The sequence below is a fragment of the Perissodus microlepis genome, chromosome 20 (genome assembly GCF_051167445.1).
Source record: "Perissodus microlepis isolate ML-2025 ecotype Zambia chromosome 20, ASM5116744v1, whole genome shotgun sequence".
In the NCBI taxonomy this organism is placed as follows: Eukaryota; Metazoa; Chordata; class Actinopteri; order Cichliformes; family Cichlidae; genus Perissodus; species Perissodus microlepis.
The window spans coordinates 32771145-32787822 of NC_140480.1; the positions used below are offsets into that span (position 1 = coordinate 32771145).

Genomic DNA, 16678 nt, shown 5'->3' on the forward strand with positions numbered 1-16678 from the left:
GTGCCTGACAGTCATGTGTATGTATCTGTGACTCAGGATTTAAAGCAGGTCATCCACTAATAAGAAAGTCAGGGGTTCATTCCTCAGATCCTCCACTCTACATGTCAAGTGTCTTTGAGCAAGATACCTTGATGCATGCATCGTAATGTGTGTTTAAATAAATCCGCTTCCTCATTTATGAGGCATAGAAAAGTGCTTGTATGAATGTGTGTATGACTGGGTGAATGATGCTTTGTGGTAGAGTAGAAAAGTGCTACTCAAGTAGCCGTCCATTTACCATTTACTCTTAACCATAGCTTCCATTCAAAGGAAGCATGTGCATTTTTTTTGCACATGTGTAGAACAAATCTGGGTCAAATGCTGACACCCAGTTAGCTTAGTAGCATTAGCGTGCTAAGTTCCACCCTCCAGTCTAAATATGGTCACTTCTGGTTAAAAAAACCCATCAATGTCGAGGCTTCAGAATGCAGATTGTAGACACCAGTCGGGGGCACATTACAAATGGTGTGGTCCTAGTTTTGCAGAGATGTCCCTCCAAGGTGTAAATTTCCTCCTGGTCCTCAGAAAGACGGCTATAACGATACACTCGTGTAGCTGACAGTCACTTTGTTTACAGTCAGTCCTCAACAGGAAGCAGCTGAGCCTTGTGTGTGTGTGTGTGTGTGTGTGTGTGTGTGTGTGTGTGTGTGTGTGTGTGTGTGTGTGTGTGTGTGTGTGTGTGTGTGTGTGTGTGTGTGAGGTTATCTGAGGACATACATGCTGTTGTTGCTATGAAAAAACACACAGTTTTGTTGTTGTTGCTGTCTGTGTAACAGTGTTATCACGTTTAATGCACAAAGCTGAATTCTGGCGTGTTTATCAAAGTACAAGATGATATTTAACTCAGGATGTCTCTCTGTGTGTCTCATATCAAATTGGCAATTACATGCAGAAACACACTGCATGTAATTTGACCCCATTCAGTTACAGATCGTATCATTTATGGCAAGTTTTTAATGACGGCTTTGGTTATGCTTCAGTCTTATTTTACAGTATAATAATAGCTTAATTGGGATAAAACAGATATGAACAAAACTGAACTTTGAGGGCGTTGTTTGAAAAAGGGTGGGAAATTGCAAATGTTGCAAAATGTTAAAAATTGCAATAATATCGTATCATGAGTGAGGTATTGTTATAATAACTGTGTCATGGAGTATCTGAGTCTCCCCTGATCCTGCTTTGACTGTTAGTTAAACTAAAAAGACAACGACACGTTTCTGTCATCACGGTGAAGTGCCGTCCACTCAGCGCTGCGAAATCTGTACGCAAGCAGTTTAAAACAAGAAGACCGTAAAGTAATATCAGGACCGCTTTGCTGAGTCATTCACTCCATCTACCTAACACACAGTTCAGCTGTTGGTGAGCGGCGATTTCAGATGTTAGTCACTGAGCCTTTGTAAAGTGGAACATACTGCATTCATGGTGCACACTACACACTACTACAAGTGCAACACATTAACCTCATCTCCTGTCATATATGTACGGGCCACTGGTTCCTGTTTCTTTTAGTCGGGTCCCGATAGTTCCCAAAAGCATGTTTGTGTCAACATGTATGCAGACACTGTTATTACTTATTTGAAGCACTTTGGTTAGTGTCATGATGGTTTTTGGAGCCATGAGTGAAACATTTAGATGAGAGGGTGAAGTGTTATCAGCGAACTTGCAAGCTGCAATTAAAGGACATAGATTCCTGCTAATTAGTGTTATGTAACTGACTAATAACATAATAAAACTCCATTCGCCTAATCTGAAGCACAGATGTCTTTGATGTTATGTTAGCACAGTTAACCACACCGCAGATGAGATTTTTTTATCAGTTAGTTTCATTAAAAATGCTCTCAAAGACACCAGCAACACAAATATGGTGACAGTTCAGTTATTTCAATTGAAAGCAAACTTTAGCATTTAGGAAGGAGCATCTACTTTGCACCTAAAGTGGCCTCGCCCCTAATTCTAAAAGATGCATGAGTTTCGGGCAGAAGAGTTGTCAGACCTGGTGGCTGTGGCTGAGAGGGGGGTCACAGAGTTATCCACCTCCTGTAAGGCTCAGACACACATGTGAGACAGAGTCCTCAGGCAGATCGTTCAATGAACGATGTCTTTTCAAAAACAAATCTCAGAGAAAGTCACCCTCTCACCTTGTATTGAACTTATGGTAATGTAATCAGTTAGCTTCAACTGGTGCCAATAAGTGCTGTCAAAAGCCAAAGAGGAAGAAAAGTTCATATTTTACAATTTCCTTCCAGAAGCAGTCAAAGTGGCAGAAACTTGAGTGGTTTTATCTCTGGTTCTTGGATAAAACAAACTCCACCTGAGAGCAGAGCAGCTATTAATGGGGAAATGATTAAACTTGATTAAACTCGACCTATTCGTCTTTTACTAGAGTTGATCATTAGCTTATTTGTAAGTTCATCACAAGCTTCCAAACATGTGTTAATGAGTTTAAACTAAAGATGGGCAGACCATGACCCCCCCAGAAGCAGCTCAACTGACAGAAACTTGAGTGGTGTCTTTGTTTGACCATTTTCTCCTCAGCTTTACATGATGAACAATGTAACTGAGAGCAGGGGAGATAAATTAATGCAAGTATTTCCCTGAGTAGTTCAGCTTTAAATATGCTTATTAGCATGTTCTGTTTATCAAAAGCTTCCTAACACATGTTAATGAGTTTAAACTAGATGGCCAGGCAGCGAGGGACCACTTCCAAAATTAGTTAATCAACACTTGAGAGTCATTGTCATCGTTTGATCAGTTTCTCCTTGAGAGTGTAACCAAGAGCAGAGGAGAGAAAGTTCGGACTCACTGCGCTGAAATAAAACTGCTGCATGTAAATTGGTGAAATTACATGAACAAATTTTGGTGTCTTGTGTTCATTTGAGACTTCAGCTCCGATCAACAGCAGGTTTCACTGACCACGTGTTTACTGCCACATGCTCATCTTTAATTGGTCAGATAAAATTCCCAAGCGATTAGTCATAAAAATAAAGTAAATCTTTGTTTTTGTCTAAAATCTCACTGCCCTCTGCTGTGCTTCTGTGTCACCCCCTCCAGGTTTCCTGACACGTTCACAGCTTTAGGTGCTTCTTTTTCAGTGGTTCAGAACTTGTTTGTTTTTTAAAGTAAGTTTTGAGACATCCAGGTGGAGCTAGATGGATAGCGGTGTGCATTATCATTTGAAAGATATTTGTTTGTGTTTATAGCAAATGCCAGATTAATGCAACCGCAGCAAAAGAAGTCTGCTGCAAAGATAGAAATAACAAAGTGCTCTGTAACAGCAGCACTCAAATCGCCGCAAAGTACAAGCAACACATGCCTGGATTTGTCCAGCAGAGATGGACCAGATGGTCGTTCTGCAGGCGCGAGACGTCCCGATCATAGTCGGTCGTATTCGCTTTTCCATCACCTCTCGGGACTTGCTGACTCTCGTTATTGTTGTTGGCTGTTGTTCCCGGCCTGCAAACTCAGGGAGATATTTAAAACCTCATTATGTTTGCTCTGATTATCAGAAAAGAAAAAGACAAAGTTGAAACCCTCTCTGCAGGAGTAGTTTGTTTCTACCAGCATCAAACTACTCAAAGTATAAGCATCATAATCATTTCCTGTAAATCTGTTTAACAACTAACAGGATTCAATCACTCTCCCTGAATTTTCACAATAGACTGCAATACGTTCACCGTTCACAGCTGATAGACAGCCAGACCCCGGCTTGATTAATTGGGAACTATTCAGCTTTTGTGCATCAAAAGCTTCCTGACACGTGATAATTAGCTTAACACCAAAAGGTGGATAGACAGAGACTGAGCCCCACTCCCCCAAAAATAAAGCAGAAACTCTGACTGGACAATCTTTGTCTCCATCTGACCAGAAGCTACAGACACACTGTGAGACTAACACAACTTTAAATGAGGGCAAATGACACTTTCACTGTGTTGAGCTCAGTCATTTAGGTAAATAGCATTAAGTTGTTTTTAGTGTCCATATGTAGTCTTCAAACTGATTTCCTCATAAAAAACACTGCAGGACTTCACATCTGTGGCCAGCGCTCAGTGCCCAGCTTATCCTTTAAAGTAACCGATACCATTCAGGTAATCGTGCTTCATTATTTTAGGCATTTTTGTTAATGTCACTGTTTGTTGCTCTGCATCACCTCCTCCTTTCTGACACTTTCACACCAAACCTGAGGGGATTTTTCATTTCCTCTGTGGGGAAATGAAAAATCCTGTGGCTCAGCAGCCACAGGTCTGTCACTTTAGGCGTTAATTAATTCAGCTGTTTGTTAATTGAGCTTTAATTCAATTTTGACAAACTTATGACGACCCGAGCTTCTTTGACCGTGACCTCATCTGCTTTTTAATTTTTTATTTTTGAAAGAGCCTCTTGTCTTTTTTGACACGGTGCCTTGCTTTGTCCCTTTGGTTTTGAGACTTGAACAGACCCGAGCACCCGAAACCTATTCAGGTGTCGTTGTCAATGTCTCTGCCTTTTTATTAACACTGTTCACGCTCAGCAGGTGTTTAAGATATGATTTTTCAAACTTATGATGTAGAGCAGCAGTCCCCAACCTCTTTTGCGCCACGGACCGGCCATTAAGGTGTCACGGATAAATACAACAAAATAAAATGATACGACCAAGACAAAAACGGTGGTATTCTGTAAATATATAATAAACGCGAATTCACTGTGTAAGTGTGTTTATTATTAGCAGCGTCCTCCTGAAATGCGCCAACAACATTGAGAGTAACATCCTCCTCTCTGCCCCTTAATGCTCTCTGGTTGCTATGGTAACGTCTAAAATGTCTTTCAAAATAAGACACACAACTACAACACGGGAAAAGACCCAGGGAAACAGAGTTAATGACAAAAACACTGAAAACCATAAATTTCACACCCGAGCCACAACTCTCGCGGCCCGGTACCAAACAACGCATGGACTGGTACCGGTCTGTGGCCCGGGGTTTGGGGACCGCTGATGTAGAGGACAGCCCATGGGCTCACACTGCAGAGACGTTTGGTCAGTTTTCATCGCGTTCCTCCTGCCATGTCACCAAATGACACGATGAGCATTTCAACTTTTACTGAGAACATTTTGACCCCATACCAAGTCTAACATCGTGTATGGCTAAACATGAAAGCTTATTATAACACCTGGGAGAACAGCCACGCTGTTAATTTTGCTGGAAATAATTTGGACTGTCTTTAACTCTCAACATTCCCTCTGTCTTTGTTTGCATTGGGACCTGAAGGAGCATCTGCACATGAAAAAGGCAAATGACGTCAGACTTAACGAGCAGATCATGTTGCAGATAATATCTGGGGTGTTCATATTAACTGTCACCGTCATAAATTAAACCTTGCGCGCTAAAAGAACCCCAAAGTGCTTCAGACTGCTCTGAGTACTGTCACAAACAAAAAAGTACTGCCCCTCAGCTGGCTTCCTGAAGCTAGCAAATGAAACTGAGTCTTTTTTTTAATAAAGTAAGGCTTGTTTCAGAGTGTGAGAGTTTGATCTGAACTGCAGAGGTGGACGTGAGCAGAGCAGGTTCGTGTATTAAAAGTTCTCATATGTTTTGTGTGTTTGTGTTTCAGGCCTGACAGACTGGGAGGACGACGAGATCCTGGCGTCGGTGCTGGCGGTCTCTCAGCAGGAGTACCTGGACAAAATCAAGCACCAGAGCGCCGCCATGCATCGAGAGAGAGAGCCGTCACCCGACAGCAGCTGATAACTGGCCCGATACGCACAAAACAAAAAAAAACGCGCACACACAACAACAATGACCCTTCAACCCCAGCATCCAACCCCCACCATTACTCTCCTGCCCCTCCCCCACCTCACCTCTGACCCACTGAAGGAGCTCCACCAGGGAAAAAATAAAACATCCAACAATGATGCACTTTTTTTTTTTTTTTTTGGTTCCTCATCGGCTCATATCTCTCTGTTTCCACTCCGTCGACTCTCTTCCCTGCTTCCCATCTCACTTCCTCTTCCTTGCCTCTTTTTTTTTTCCTGTCTTTTCGTTTCCTGGTTACCACTCGGACGAAGCTCGGTCTTAACGCTGACTCGGCGTCAGCTGTAATTTGTACTTTTTGACATTTAAACATCGTTCTGGGCAGCTTTGAATTTTAATCCTCGTGTTTAGGGATGTACTGAAATATTGGCGGGAGATCTGCATCGCCTGCTGCCGACCTTACTGACTGCCGTTTGACGGCGTTCAGCGACGGCGGCGGCAGATGTTTGCGCATTTGTTTCACTTCAGTTTCGTCCGGGCTAAATGTATAAAAAGTAGTGATATAAAGAGCTGAAAGACTTTAAGTTTTGATTCAGTGAGTTTTTTGTTGTTTTTATACAATGAAGGTTCCTTTGCATAAATAAAATAAAATAATTAATAAAAAACTTAAATAAACAAACATTGGTATCAGTATCAGCTGTAGGACAAATTGTACTTGTAAACATTGGCCCAGAATTTTGCAATCGGTACATTTCTACTTTTTGAAATCAGGCCGTTAGCTCTGCAGCTAACATCATCATTGGTTTGAATGAAGAACGCTAATCAGAAGTGGGGGGAAAAATGGCGGCCAGTTGGTTGTTTGTGCGTCAGGGTTCTGGAGGCTAACGCAATTACCTGAAGTCTTACACCACTAACAAGCTACATTTACAGTTAGCTTAATTAAAGAAGGTGTGTTTGTTAGCTTTTTTTCCTCCCCACTTATCGTAGCACACGTTATGCTAGTTAGAATTGTTTCTTTGGCCCTTTTGTTACTCATGCTGGTAGCCATTCTGCGTCAGGGAATGACTGCATTTTAAAACTTGATCATGCTAATCAGGATTGGAAATATTTAACAATGTTAAGGTTAAGTTAGCATGCTCGTCCGTGAGCAGGCTATCACTTGAAGTCTTACTCTGTTTTAAGGCTAGGTCATTAGCAGCGCTGCTAATAAACGGAGTCGCTGTTAGCTTAGCAATCAGTAGCAAAGTAGTAATTTTTCCTTCTGGCAGTTGTTTTGCGTGAAGATTGCTAGTCCCATAATCATTGTGTTTAGGCTAAGTTACCCAAAGTCTTTAGCGAGCAAGCTATCACACAAAAAAGTCTTATTATGTTTTAATGCTAGCTAAGCTTAGCTTGGCTGTAAAAAGCCAAACCAACCCTCCACCGCTACTGGCGGCCATTTTATGTCGACACATTTACTTTCTAAAACAGAAAAAGCGCCCCCAGCTTCACGGCCTGTAACATCCCCCCACAACCCATTCCTCTTTTTGTCTTTCTCCTCTTCCTCCTCTACCTTCATCATCATCATCGGACTTATTTAGCTGCATGTTTAATTGACCACGACCAATATCATCATAGAGAAAAGCGTAAAAAAAAAACAAAAAAAAAACAGAGAAAAATAGAGAGAATTGTCATACTTATCCTCTTAATGATTGATTACTGTTGTTATTATTAATAATATAAGTTTGTTTTATTTTATTTTCTCGTTTGGGATGAAAAAACTTTTTTTCTTGGAATAAAAAGAGGAAAATGTTTCTGAAAAAATGTGGTTTCTTTTTTCTTTTCCTTCTCCTTTTCACTAAAGTGTAGTCAAAGGCTACGTTCACACTGCAGGCGAAAGCGCATCAAATCCGACTTTTTTGACCCTATGCGACCCATATCCGATCATGGTATGACAGTGTAAACGGCACAAATCCGATATTTTCAAATCCGATCTGGGTCACTTTCGTATGGAAGCCCGTTTCCGCCACTAAAAAAAAAAGGATCCATAACATATTTTCTCGAAATTCCGAGTTATTTTCTCGAAATTTCGAGTTACTTTCTCGAAATTTCGACATATTAACTCGAAATTTCGATTTATTAACTCGAAATTTTGAGAAAAGTAACTCGAAATTTCGAGTTAGCGCTGCCAATCAGTAATCTACGTGAATGACGTCATTTCCTTGTTACCCGGAAGCTGTAGCCCTCAGCTACAATGGCTACAGCTAAGCTACCGGTATTACATCCAGTCGTGAATGCACAGATTGCTGAGTGTTTTCAGCCTGGCTTCACAAATGATGAAATCCCTGTGTTATTAGCTGAATCACATGGTGTTACTATCAGCAAACGTACTCGCGAAAGCGCCAATTTGTTGGGATCCGTTTTTGAGTGCGCGTTCCTCTGCGCCATATGCTTCCGGGTAACAAGAAAGCGACCTCATTCACGTATATTTTTGATTGGCAGAGCTAACTCGAAATTTTGAGAAAAGTAACTCGAAATTTCGAGTTAGCGCTGCCAATCAGTAATCTACGTGAATGACGTCATTTCCTTGTTACCCGGAAGCTGTAGCCCTCAGCTACAATGGCTACAGCTAAGCTACCGGTATTACATCCAGTCGTGAATGCACAGATTGCTGAGTGTTTTCAGCCTGGCTTCACAAATGATGAAATCCCTGTGTTATTAGCTGAATCACATGGTGTTACTATCAGCAAACGTACTCGCGAAAGCGCCAATTTGTTGGGATCCGTTTTTGAGTGCGCGTTCCTCTGCGCCATATGCTTCCGGGTAACAAGAAAGCGACCTCATTCACGTATATTTTTGATTGGCAGAGCTAACTCGAAATTTTGAGAAAAGTAACTCGAAATTTTGAGTTATATTTCTCGAAATTTCGAGTTATGGATACTAGCTTTTTTGTTTTTATTTAGTGGCGGAAACGGGCTTCCATACTTTCGTATGTGGTACTGAATCCGATACATATCCGATGTTTTAGAAAGCGACTGCTGTTTGAACCGTCATGTCGCATTAAATCCGTCTTTTACGTCACCGACACAAGATGGACGCCAATTATCAGCACCGGAGAAGCGCCCGAGAAGACATTGCGAACACTTCCTGGCCATCCAGTGAAACTGTTGGGAAGACAACGTTGGAGAAATGCAAACATTTTCTTTGTACTGTATAATCTGCAGATTCTGACAGAAATCTGCAACTATCCTTTGAAGCACCGCTCCTCTCTAAAACAGTAATAAGGATCATTATTAGGCCATATGTAAATAACGAAATAACTTTATAACTTAAAGCAAAATTGGGAAACGTAAAGTCCGAAACAAGTCTTTATATTAAGGGCCATCAGTCACACAATGCTGTTTGGTCTGGGTCTAAACAGAGCGCGTTGTGTTTGACATCTTCTTTTGCGCATGCGGGCCGGTTTGAGGGTTCACACTAGAGCGCGTTTGCTGTCACATTTTATTTGTAGTGTGACGAAGCAGACAAAAAAAATTCGATTTGATCAAAAAATCGGATTTGAGCATTAAGACCTGCAGTGTGAACGTAGCAAAAGTGATGGAGGTCATTCTATTATACGTATAAAAACACCAGAACGAGAGACAGGGTAATATACCGAAAGAGTGGAAAGATATCACAAGTTTGAATCCAGATGAGAAGTTGTGGTTTAATGATTCTGCGATGGACCTAAATTTACTCTTTACCCTGTAAAGAAGACACTTGATGATGTTGCCTACAGTTTTGACACATGACTTGTATATCAACAAAGACGTGGTTTGATGAAGAAGTTCTGGGTTTTTCCAATTGTAGCTGTATTAAGTCATATAGGTAGAGGTCACCCTCACTAACTTCTGACACAAACCCGGTCCTTTTGTTCTGGACTGAAATATGACAGGAAGCAGTCAGTTCAGAAAAGAGAAACAACAGTTAACCTTGTTTCACAAACACAAAGTTAAACCAACAAAAAGCCAACACTATATTAGTGTGATTAACTAATGCAGCTTTCTCTCTGACCTCTCTGTTCCTTTCTGATTTACAAATGAAACAATGAGTTCAAGTAAGAATATGAATATCAGTATTTTTATTACCAAATGATGTTTAAGAGCAGTTGCTTCTGTTTGCTTTTTAGCACCTCAGAAACATGAGAAAGTTGGGGGGGGGCCAGTCAGCATTTTGAGAAATTAACTCGAAATTTTAAGTTATAAATGGCAAAAAATAAAATCAGTGGCGGAAGCAAGCTGCCATAGACTGGTGTTAGAGCTCGGCCATCATGTAACTACAGTGCTGAGTACTCATCCTCTGATGAGGGCCACAAAGTATTACTAGTGAAACTGAGGTTTGTGAACAAATTCATCAGATCACGACTTGGATGAAATCTTTTTCTGCATTAGCAGTGGAGTAAAATCTGCTTTGTCCTTCTTACAGTCCTGAGTATGATCCATTTTCACCAGTTAGCCAGAGAATGAGATGGTACTCAAAGAAAGGTCAGATCTGGAAGAACAGCAAAACTTTTTATTTGAGGCAAAGCTTTCAGTAGCTTTTATTAAATTTGACTGGTGGTTGTAAACATGCATGCTACTGCTTTAAAATTACTAACTTCTCAAAGCTTTCTGTGTTTACTTCCCCCCCTTTACAGGTAATTGAACCAATAAAAAAGTTGTTCTCTTTTAGTCCAAAGAAAACGGATTAAAACAATAAATCAGCTATATTTACAGCACTTAGACAAACACACAGCACTTATTAAGTTTATTATTATTATTATTATAATCATAAGAGCATGAGCACTATCAGCAGCAAATGTGTTTTAAGCTTTTAAAAGAGGCGCAGGCAGCGTTTTTTATTTAAATGTGACAGTTTGTATGTTCCTGTAAACGCTAAGATTAATTTGTAAAAAGCCCCGCAGGATGGTTTAAAGTCTAAGAAAGGTTTTAGCTTCGTGCTGGGGGAAAGTTTAAAACTTTTTTAAAATCTGACGTCAGTAAATGATGGGATTACTTGATTCTGTGGTAAGAAGCTCACACTGAGCAGCTTCATTAGGTTCAGGGGCAGTCTGCGGTCCTCTCGGACGGATTCTTGGCACTCACTTGTCTTATTTTGACCTTCTCGTAATTATCGCTTTCACCGTTTAAAAATACCGCATTTATAATGAGGCGCGACCCCAGTCAGCAGGTAACAAAACTTCGTCACTTTGACAGAAGCTCAACAAAGCCGACTCTTTGAGGAACCGCTGGTTTCGGTGTGTGCGCGCGTGCGTGTCCCTGAGGGGAAACCGCCCCGCTCTTTCCCGTCAAGATATCAGCGCGCGCTTCCTCCGATAGTTCGTTGAAACAAATTCTACGAATTCTTCTCGCGGGATTTGAATATTCATGAAGGCGCGACTTGAATGTAGCCGGTTCAAAACATTGAGCACACGGCTCCGCTGATTGACACGGCTGATTGGACAGTGAGGGTGTAGTGGGCGGGGCTGCGTTAGATCGCTTTAAATAAGGAACAAAACACTGTAGTAGAGCAGCGAAGGCGGTCAACAGAGACGGAGCGGGTTAGTTAACAGGGTTTTGACTCTTCTGTGAACGCGTTTCCACCGCATTAACCGGGAGTAAATATCTTTAAAGGACTTTTTCTTTGACTTTTCTGGGATTTTAAAAGCATAACGCTTTAATCGGTTAAAGACGGAAAATCATCATTAAAATCTGAAGAGCTATTCCGCCCACAGGAGAATGGACTTTTATTAACTTCAACTAGACGGAACACTTTATAAAATGCTGGATAAGAGAGCCATGGAGTTCGACTTGGAGGAAGAAGTCCGAGGAAAGAACGGTGAGAACTACAAGAAAGGTTATATGTGTGATTAAATATGTCAAATAAGGACGTGTAAACTGGTTTAATTTGCCTCCAAAACGCAGTAGCTGCTTTTGCACGCTGCAGCCAGACTGCATGTAAAAAAACAGCGATTTTAACAGCCCGCTCAGGGGCTGTGAAACGTTTAAAAAACGCTTAAATTTAAAAAGGGAAACCGTTAAAGGTGGCTCTTTTAAAATATTAAATATTAAGTCCCGCTGGATTTGTTGGAGTGCATTGGTCCGACATTATAAACGGTTATTTCGGTTATTTTAGTTTGAGAAACTGGAATATCAGACAGATATCAGAGTTGTAAACTAAAAATAAATAAAAGCCATGCACTGATATGACCCTTGTGTTTTGGCCCTCAGTGAAGGAGCCCTTCCTCAGTCAGTATCGCTGCGGTCCTCTGCTCGGCAGCGGAGGTTTCGGCTCCGTGTTTTCAGGCCAGAGGCTCTCCGATGGACTACAGGTAAATAATACCCGCCTGTGTTTGTTCATTTATAAGAGATGCGCCTTTTCTCCATTATTATTGAATTCGATTTTTATTTAATATTTTACTCCTTTTTTGTCCATCCAGGTTGCCATTAAGCAAATTGCCGTTGACAGAGTTCAAAAGTGGACCAGACTGGTGAGTGATAATTTATTTTTAAACTAAATGTGTACCAAAACGCACGAGGTGTTTTGAGTGACGCCTGTAAACAAAGCTCAGATTGTTTAGCTCCGCCCTCTGCCGGTGGCTCAGGTGAACTGCAGCTGTGGGCGGTGGTTGGGAAATGTGTAACGTCACGGTTTGGTAAATGACACCTCAGGATTTCCCCACTATCACCACCACCTCTTTAGTCATTATTATTCATTGCGAATTCATTTGGGTTTCCCCACCAATGCAAAAACCACCTGAAGCCACCTGCAGGCGAGGATTTAGGGCACAAAAACACCAGGCTGGAGTTTCTGATTTTAAAACCCAAACGTGTGACTCAGAAAGTCCTGAAAACAGAGTCAGTTAATTTGCATATTAGTATCAGTCACTATGATTCCCGCTATGACTCATTTAAAAACTAGAAATGAAAAAAAACAACAAAAATTAGGACATGATCTACTTTAACAGATTATTTCTTTATAATTTATCAATCTTCCTCTTTCCTCCCCTCAGCCAGATGAGGTCAATCCCGTTCCGATGGAGATTGCTCTGCTGCAGCAGCTGTCAGAGGACGGGGGCCACCCTGGGGTCATCCGCATGCTGGACTGGTTCGAGGTGGAGGGGCGGGGCTTCCTGCTGGTGATGGAGAGGCCGCCGCACTGCCAGGATTTGTTCGACTTCATCACGGAGAGAGGAGCGCTGTCTGAAAGCCTCGCACTCAGGTTTGCGCTCCCGTCCGCCACCTTTGAATGATGCTACTGCGTTCTGCTGAGGTCACTGACATTTTCGCTAACGTCCTGGTTCTTTGTTCTTCCCGATAGGATTTTCCATCAGGTGGTCGAAGCGCTTCGATTCATTCACTCCCGCGGCGTCGTGCACCTGGACATCAAAGACGAGAACATAGTGGTAGACACGAGAACGATGGATATCAAGATCATAGACTTCGGGTCGGGGGCGGTGCTTAAGGACACGCCGTACAGAGAGTTTCAAGGTACCCAGTCACTCTACACCCATAGCTTCTTCTCACCCTCCCCCTACAAAATCCCTCTCAGTGCCTCCAAGTTTCACGTTGTAACCCTCCTCGTCTCACTTCCTGTGTCCTTAGGAACTCGGGTCTACAGCCCCCCCGAGTGGATCGCATCGCAGTGCTACGAGGCCGTCCCCCTCACCGTCTGGTCTCTGGGGGTTCTGCTCTTTGACATGGTCTGCGGCGACATTCCCTTTGAGCACGACATGGAGATTTACAGAGCCTGCCCCAGTTTCACCAGGCGGGTGTCAACAGGTGAGCATCAGGTTCTTCTCAACAGGAGTTTCCTCCTTCACAATGACTGGGGTTCAGGGTCACATGACCCCCTCCTAAATATGTGGTCCAGTTTTTCACATCCTTTCTCTTTTGTTTTTCCCACCAGGATGCCAGTCTCTGATTCGCTGGTGTCTATCCTTCCAGCCGGAGGATCGTCCCACTCTGGAGGAGATTCTGTCGCACCCCTGGATGAAGGCAGGAAATGACAAAGAGGAAGAGGAGGAAGAGGAGAGGGAAAGCCTGCGTGAGGAGCATGGCTCCCTTCCCTGTCAATCCCTTTGAAGTGTCAGGACTCTGGACTGTTAAAGACTTTAGGATCGCTGTTTGGGCGCGTTCCTGATCAGTTTCCTGTTTGTCACATTAAACCTGGCGGCACCTTCCTCTGGAAGTTATTTATCTCAGCTGGTTTGCCTATTTATTGATTATTTATTTTGGCCCCGGTTTGTTCCAGCTGTTCCGGGACTGAAATTTAAAAGTTCGGACGGACAACCGGCTCCCCCTACAGGACGGAGGTCACATAAGTAATCACAACGGAGCTGCTGCTGTGATGGAAGTTGCTGATCTGCAGCTCTTCTGATAATCTTTCGGGTCGTTTGAATCGACTCCGAGGACGACAAACACTGACTTTATTTATTTTATTATTTTTATTTTATTTTATTTTTATGTGCCACAGAAGAAATTTGACACAAACACCTGCTGTTACTTTACACCATGAAGCTGAGTTTTTTGAGGTGATACTGCTTCACTACACTTCATCTTAACACTGTTTTCAAAAGAAATTCAGCCTCTTTATATTAATTTTTTTTATTTTTTTTAAGCTGAAACCTGCAAGCTGTGACTTTTTTCAATCACGCTTCAGGTCACTGAGTCACTCTCAGTTTCAGCTTCGATTTACCAGTAAAATGAAAATTCTGTTTTTAATATGGAAAAAATACTTTTTCATTTTCTGATGTGAAGGTGGTTTCATTGTTAAGGTGGGGATTTTTTTTTTTTTTTCTCCCACATCCTGTTTTTGTTGCGGATGTGCTGCCTCTGTAGATACTTATGTATTCAGTTTTTCTATGGTGAAAAGAAAAAAGAAGAAAAAGTGACTCATCGGGGTCACGTGGTTCAGTTTATTTACATTAAATAGAAAGTTTGGATCAAAAGCAAAACAAAACCGATCCAACGTTTGAATAAAAGATTCATTCATTTCATCATGTTGTTCTATTTTTTGTCTTTATTTAATAATAATAATAATAATAATAATGGATTGCATTTATAAAGCGCTTTTCGGGGCCCTCAAAGCGCTTTACAATTCCACTATTCATTCACTCTCACATTCACACACTGGTGGAGGCTACAGTTGTAGCCACAGCTGCCCTGGGGCAGACTGACAGAAGCGAGGCTGCCATATTGCGCCATCGGCCCCTCTGGCCATGTACTCAGAGCGAACCTGCTCTCACCTGTGAAGACACCGCAGTCCTAGAGCTGGACCTCGTAGCTCTTCTTATGTCGACTCCAAACAAGCTGCACGACGCTGGGCTGTGAGCACAGAGTCTGTGTCTGAGCAGTGCTTTTAATTTGCTTTTTCATGTAATAAGCTGCTGCACCAAAACTAAGCAGTTAAATGTCGTTGCTTATATTAAACACTCCTATTAGCTCAGGAGGACTGTGAGGTTATGTCACCTTAGTCTTGTGTCTAAGAGCAGAGATCAGTGTCTGTGAGTGCTGTGGGAGGTGAAGTGGTTTTCCTTGCCCTTCCAAAGAAGCCCCGAGGTGAAGCTTCAGAAGAAACTGGTTTGAAACTTGAAGCGCTTGATTGGTGACTTGTTAAAACTGGAAATGCTGCCTCGCTGCACAACATGCAATCAAGAAGAGTTACTGAAATGCACATGAGGTGCTTTACTGCGTTACTTTAAGCATGTACTGTACAACAATCCAGCAGGAAAAACTACTTTTACAAAGAGAAACATGAAATATAAAACAATGAATATAGGTATACGTCACAAATATGACATAAAAATGATAACATAAGTATTTTTTTAGTCACTTAGTAACTAGTGACAGAAGCGTCAACAAACTCAAGTGCAACTGTAAGAACCTTTGAGACAAAGTTATTAATGATATAATTATTGAATACAAATTTAAATTAATAAGAGGAAAATTCAAAATTTGGGATTTACTGAATTAAAACTGTGAGAAGGAAATTTTTAAATTATCAAATCAAAAACGTCCAAAATAAAATGAAATGATTAACATTAAAGATAAAACTTTACATTTTAATGTAGAAAATCAAATCCATGTAAATAAGCTTCATGACACAGTGTGTTATCCTGCCTGACGGACCAATCAGAGGACAGATACAGTGTGGTCACTACTCAGGTAGGCAAACAATGGTCAGCTGGGCCTACGTGACCAAAGAGTGCCAAGAAAATATCCCACACACCATTACATCACCAGCAGCCTGAAGCACTGATACAAGGCAGGATAGATGCTTTCATGCAGTTTAGGCCAAATTCTGACTCTAACATCTAAACAATACAGCAAAAATAGAGCTGCTGTAGCTCGTGCACTTCAAGGTTCACCATGCTCTACTCTCACAGATGCTCTTCTGCATACCATGCTTGTAACAAGTAGTTATTTGAGCTACTTTTGCCTTCACCTCAAAGCAGTCTGGCCTTTCCCCTCTGACCTCTGACATCAACGAGTCGTTTCACCTGGATATTTTCTTTTCTATAAACCCTGGAGATGGGTGTGCGGTAAAATCTCAGCAGTAGCCCATCTGGCAACTATGCCACATTCAAAGTCAGTTGAATCACCAGTGTTACTCATTCTGATGCTCAGTTTGAAGGTACAGGAAGCAGATACAAAGAAAACATGAAGAATTAATCAAACATGATGTTTTTGTTGGAGTACCAGCAGAATAAAGAAGCAGAGAGGAAATTATTTGATTAACAGTTTAACTGTTTTTTGATTGATCAGGTTTCTTATTAAATAAATAAAGTCATTTTAGTTTTTTATTTTAAAAATCATACAGTGAATTAAAATCAAAAACAGCAGACTGTAGTTCATAAAGGTAATCTTTACCCGTATGTGTGTGTTCGTTCATTGGATGAACGTCTCCTCCATGTT

The 16678-nt window shown here is 41.5% G+C and overlaps 2 protein-coding genes across 3 annotated transcripts in view; both read left to right on the top strand.

The window, feature by feature from the left end:
- otud5a (OTU deubiquitinase 5a) overlaps window positions 1-7568 on the top strand; it is a 37041-nt gene extending 29473 nt beyond the window's left edge. For both annotated transcript variants that reach the window (XM_084916446.1, XM_084916444.1), the window contains exon 9: window positions 5626-7568. In XM_084916446.1, coding sequence (XP_084772572.1) covers window positions 5626-5759 — 134 coding nt within the window. In that variant the 3' untranslated portion in view covers window positions 5760-7568. The remainder of the gene's footprint in view (window positions 1-5625) is intronic.
- A 779-nt stretch (window positions 7569-8347) lies between these two features.
- Window positions 8348-14760, top strand: pim2 (Pim-2 proto-oncogene, serine/threonine kinase). The gene is made up of 7 exons (XM_084916447.1): window positions 8348-11600; window positions 11993-12093; window positions 12202-12252; window positions 12775-12983; window positions 13083-13252; window positions 13367-13543; window positions 13671-14760. Exons 1-7 carry the CDS (start codon window positions 11543-11545, stop codon window positions 13844-13846), a joined length of 942 nt encoding a protein of 313 aa, XP_084772573.1. The 5' UTR covers window positions 8348-11542; the 3' UTR covers window positions 13847-14760.
- The last annotated feature ends 1918 nt before the right edge of the window (window positions 14761-16678 follow it).

What these genes read in the sequence shown, in the direction of transcription:
- pim2 (XM_084916447.1), top strand. Translation starts at nt 11,543, where the DNA reads ATGCTGGATAAGAGAGCCATGGAGTTCGACTTGGAGGAAGAAGTCCGA. An exon ending in GGCTCTCCGATGGACTACAG is followed by an intron (nt 12,094 to 12,201) that starts GTAAATAATACC and finishes TTGTCCATCCAG; the next exon opens with GTTGCCATTAAGCAAATTGC. An exon ending in CACCAGGCGGGTGTCAACAG is followed by an intron (nt 13,544 to 13,670) that starts GTGAGCATCAGG and finishes TTTTCCCACCAG; the next exon opens with GATGCCAGTCTCTGATTCGC.